Consider the following 5334-nt stretch of genomic DNA (forward strand, 5'->3'; position numbering starts at 1 on the left):
ATTTTAAGAAAGTAATTTTGTATAGTGTATAAGTAAGGTCTAGCTGGCAGAAGATTTTTATTTTTAACTAATCATTAGTATTTAATGTGCATGAATTCTAATAAGTATCATTAGTACGTAATTTGATAAAATATAAAACAGTATTAAATACATATAATATCGTCATAATCTATAACATTAAGAAGTAAAGTAACATAATAATCTCACATGTACTTAACATATTTAAAATAGTTATAAAAATCTAAATCAAGTATTTAATAAAACACTATTAAGATGTTTAAATCAAATATTTAATGAAACACTATTAAGATAAATTTTTTGAAATTATGGATAGATACCAACCAGTGTGGATACACACTGTTAATAGACTATTCACAGACGTGTAGTTATTGAAAAAATGAATTTTATATATGTATAATTATTGATTGGTAACATTAACCGGGAAATAAATAAGAATAAAAAGTGTAGTTTTTATAATATATGAATATGTTTGAAAAATGAAATTAATGAAAGTATTGAAAAAAGTTGAATTGCCCATAGGAAAAAATGAGAAGGAAGAAGGGCGAAATCTCTGGTGAGACTTGGTTTCTATAAAAAGGATTCTAAGACTCCGCATTTTGTTTCAACCATCCAAAGCCTTCTCCCACTTCACATCTTTCTTTTTCGGGATTCCATTTCCTCCTCTATTTTATCTCGAGAAATGGAAGTTCGCCGGCGACCCAACCGCTCCTCTCGCGTCGGTGAATCCCTGAAACAACCCGACCCTAATCCAAACCATGACGCCCATTCCCACCTCACCAACGCCCTCTTCTTCACTCTCTTCTTCTCCGTCGCCTACTTCCTCCTCCACCGATGGCGGGAGAAGATCCGCACCTCCACCCCCCTCCACCTCGTCACGCTCTCCGAGATTGCCGCAATCCTCTCCCTCATCGCCTCTTTCGTCTACCTAATGGCCTTCTTCGGCATTACCTTCATCCTCCACCCCTTCCTTAACTCCCGCACTTCCCCCGACGACGACCTCGACCTCCACATTACCAAACCCCCCGCCCCACCTCTCTCCCCGCCGCTGCCGCTCCCTCACGACAATAATGACCTCGTCCTCGCCGTCGTCTCCGGCTCCGTGCCCTCCTACTCCCTCGAGTCCCGCCTCGGAGACTGCCGTCGCGCCGCAGAGATCCGCCGCGAGGCGGTCGAGAGCCTCACCGGGAGGTCCCTCAAGGGCCTCCCTGTCGAAGGCTTCGATTACGACTCCATTCTCGGGCAGTGTTGTGAGATGCCGATTGGGTTCGTTCAGATCCCGGTAGGCGTCGCCGGACCGCTTCTTCTCGACGGGAACGAGTACACCATCCCCATGGCCACCACCGAGGGGTGCTTGGTCGCCAGCACCAACAGAGGCTGCAAGGCCATTCACCTCTCCGGCGGAGCTTCCTCCATGCTCCTCCGTGACGCCATGACCAGAGCCCCCGTGGTTCGGTTCGCCTCTGCCAAACGCGCCTCTCAGCTCAAGTTCTACCTCGAAGATCCTCTCAATTTCGAATCCCTCGCCGTCGTTTTCAACAAGTAATTTTTCTTTCACCGAAACAAATCCTGTTTTAATATTCCTTTTATAATTTATAACATATTTTAATCTCATGTAATCATGAAGCTCTGTGATATAAATTTATTATCAGTTTAATTAAAAATTTAAGCAATATATACACCTTTTTTTAGATTCAATCTTTTCTAAATAAAAGTAAAAGTTTAATAAACGGTTGGTGTGTACCCACACACACGTGTGTAGGTCAAGCAGGTTTGCGAGATTGCAGGACATAAAAGTAGCAATGGCAGGGAAGAATCTATATATTAGATTCAGTTGCACTACAGCGGATGCCATGGGAATGAACATGGTTTCGAAAGGAGTTCAGAACGTGCTTAATTTTCTTCAGAGCGACTTCCCTGACATGGATGTTCTTGGGATATCAGGTAAGTAATCAAACACTAAACATGTCATGACGTCACCTTGTTTGCTTTTCGAATCAATGGGGTCAAAATGATGTCATGATAATATTGTCAGGGAATTTCTGTTCGGATAAGAAAGCTGCGGCAGTGAACTGGATTGAGGGGAGAGGGAAATCGGTGGTGTGCGAGGCTGTTATTAAGGAGGAGGTGGTTAAGAAAGTGTTGAAGAGTAGCGTGGAGGCTTTGGTGGAACTTAATATGTTGAAGAACCTTACTGGGTCAGCCATGGCGGGTGCTCTTGGTGGCTTCAATGCCCATGCTAGTAACATCGTTTCCGCAGTTTACTTGGCCACTGGACAGGATCCTGCTCAGAATGTGGAGAGTTCTCACTGCATAACTATGATGGAACCCGTCAACGACGCCAAGGACCTTCACATCTCTGTCACCATGCCTTCCATTGAGGTATGTGTCTTCTTTACTTAACATATATGTTACAATTAACTCCATCATATTGCTTCGTTGCAAACAGAACCACAAACTTTAAAACTTGAACTCAGAAATAGGAAGAAAATAATTATTATTTCATTAAAAATACAAACAGTATCATCTATTTTTTTAATTTGTAAGAATGTTATAATGACAATATTAAAAAAAGCAGTGCGTGATTTGCATGAGAAAGACACGCAATCACACGGATCCGGACAAATAAATAAAGAAACATTTAATTTTAAATGTAGATGAAAGATCGATAAATGCTTCAAGATAACCTCATCTGTATCTTGAATACATTTATTTATGAAGCATAGTGCATAAACAGACAAAAAAAAAAGCCACACAGTCACGTAACTACGTAAAATGCAGAATGTATAGAAGTGTAAGGGAGCAGAAGTGTATATAAAAGTAACACGTGTAAGATAAAATGGTGACTAGACAAAATCTTCCATACTTACTGTCGATTGTTCTTCCTTTATTTAGTTAGAAAATAAGTAGAATAGAAGAAAATAATTACTTTCTATAAGGAAACTTTTCTCGATACAACATTAGTATCTAGTACGTACGTGTGTGTGTGTATCCATCCACCATACGCATACAGTCAAAGAAAGTGATATCACCAAAATCTGTCTAAAAGACTATTATGATTTAAGAACCCTTGTTAAGCCTCGTGGAAAGAAGAATATAAGTGAATACTCTTCTAATAATATTATATTTAACATAGATTATGTTAAAAATATGTAACAAATGTTTTATAAATATTTATACTATTTATATCTTCAATATAATTAATAAATAAATAAATATGTATTAAATAATAATAAAATAGAAAAAATAATAATGAAAAAAAACTATTTCGTTTATTACATATTTTTACAAATCTATCTAAATAATATTTTAATTTCAAATATTATATATTTTAATTTTTTTTATGTTCCTTAGCAAACAACAAAAACTTCATTAATATTGTCTGGGACTTTTATCGATCCGCGGGTTCTTATGTCTGAATTCATTACCCAGAAATTTTAGTTTCCATCGGCAATAGAACATTATATAAAACTCGCTAATTCGACACATGTAGAGAGAAGCGCGTGCTACGAGCAATGACAGTGCATGTTCGATAACAATTGCTTTCGGAAAATAAATTTTTTGAACTGTCCTATTTATTAAATTGATAAAAACCATTAAATGAACTGAACATAACTTGGTTTGTCTTTAATTCCTCTGTTTTCTTACATGCAAGTTCTCTCTCCTCGAGAAAGGTGACATGTATGTGGGTAGCTAAACAACAGCTGACACATTATATTGTAGAGTAAGATTGCACAACGTGTCTAACTGGATCATGAGTTGTTGATATTCCAGTTCATATTAAATTTCAATCTGACTTTTTAGCATTTGATCCCTCTGCTTTAATTTTAGCATTTGATCCCTCTGCTTTAATTTTAGCATTGTATCCGCTTATGGAAAATTATAATTGATAATGGTGGGAACTCGGTATTAATATGTTATAATGATGAAAAGACCTCGAAATCAGAGAGCTACCTGACATGAAGTGGTGATGGGTATTTGATTAAGAATGCTGAGAGTTAAAGAATGGTGCAGGTGGGTACAGTTGGAGGGGGCACACAACTGGCATCTCAATCAGCTTGTCTTAATCTACTGGGGGTTAAGGGTGCGAGCAAAGACTCCCCCGGTGCAAATTCTAGGTTACTAGCAACCATAGTAGCTGGTTCAGTCCTTGCCGGAGAACTCTCACTCATGTCTGCAATTTCAGCTGGCCACCTTGTCAATAGCCATATGAAATACAACAGGTCTTGCAAGGATATCTCCCAAGTTGTTTCTTAATTTACCTCCCACCATCATCACTTTGCAAATAGTAAAAGCTAGCCAAGGTTGCAATTGTATAATTAATATATAGTACCTTCAAAAGGACAATTAATTGCTGTTGGTTGGGAAATTACGTGCAAGTAGACTTCATTAATGTCTGCTGCCCATCGTAGGAGTGTTTTATCTGTTTTGTTCTCAAGTGAACACACATCAATAAGACTTAGTTCAGTTAATCCTTCCTTGGCCTTTCAAAAAAAAATCACCCTACGTATGTGTTGTCAGTCTTCTAAATCAAATGTATGAAGGATGTGATATTTTTAGTTCTTTGTATTCTACTTAGCCGTGTTATTCTCTTCATTATTTTGTGCTTAACTTATGATTTCAGGGAGAAACCAGCACATGTTAGTTTATCCGTGTTTTCATAAACAAATAGGAATAGTATACATTGAGATATTACGCGCCTTAAAAGCACACTAAGAATAATATAGATAAATATGCAATAATAAACCATGAAAGATAGAAAGATCTTTAACAATGATGAGGCAAATTACACACGTATCTATTTCATTGAGAGATATTACATAATAATTAATGGGTAATTCGTGAGTGGAACAGAATGTTCACGTGATCTTATTAGAATAAAATTTGATATATATTATAATTTAATCTTATTTCATGTTGAGATTTCCCAAGTATGATATTAAAATCTCTTTTCAGTGTTTCTCTCTGTAATTGATTAGAGAATTTCTCTGATGACACTCGAGCAAACAATAATTTCATTGGTAGCGTTGGAGTGTTAAGTTGATTAAGAAAGGTGCAGTGGATATTAATTTCATTCATTGGTAGGATAGAATTAATTCTCTTTACAAGTTCAATAGAATTCATATTCTTCTATCTTTGGAAATTTGTGGAAACGATTTTTTGGGGAAGTTCAAACTTGAACACGTGAGAACATGACGTAATGACATGTACTTTGCAGTTGAGGTTTAATTAGTTGGCACATCACATTTTCGGAGTAGATCGCAACATTAAATAAATGAAGGAAAGATTTTGACTTTGATATCGGCACTAAAATCC

The 5334-nt window shown here is 37.0% G+C and overlaps 1 protein-coding gene across 1 annotated transcript; it reads left to right on the forward strand.

The window, feature by feature from the left end:
• Nucleotides 1-530: 530 nt before the first annotated feature.
• On the forward strand, nt 531-4581 carry LOC108336049 (3-hydroxy-3-methylglutaryl-coenzyme A reductase 2). Its single transcript, XM_017572348.2, has 4 exons — nt 531-1560; nt 1781-1962; nt 2054-2400; nt 4033-4581. The coding sequence occupies exons 1-4, from the start codon at nt 701-703 to the stop codon at nt 4273-4275; spliced, it is 1632 nt and encodes a 543-aa protein (XP_017427837.1). The 5' UTR covers nt 531-700; the 3' UTR covers nt 4276-4581.
• Nucleotides 4582-5334: the final 753 nt, after the last annotated feature.

Source organism: Vigna angularis, chromosome 10, assembly GCF_016808095.1.
Source record: "Vigna angularis cultivar LongXiaoDou No.4 chromosome 10, ASM1680809v1, whole genome shotgun sequence".
Taxonomy (NCBI): domain Eukaryota; kingdom Viridiplantae; phylum Streptophyta; class Magnoliopsida; order Fabales; family Fabaceae; genus Vigna; species Vigna angularis.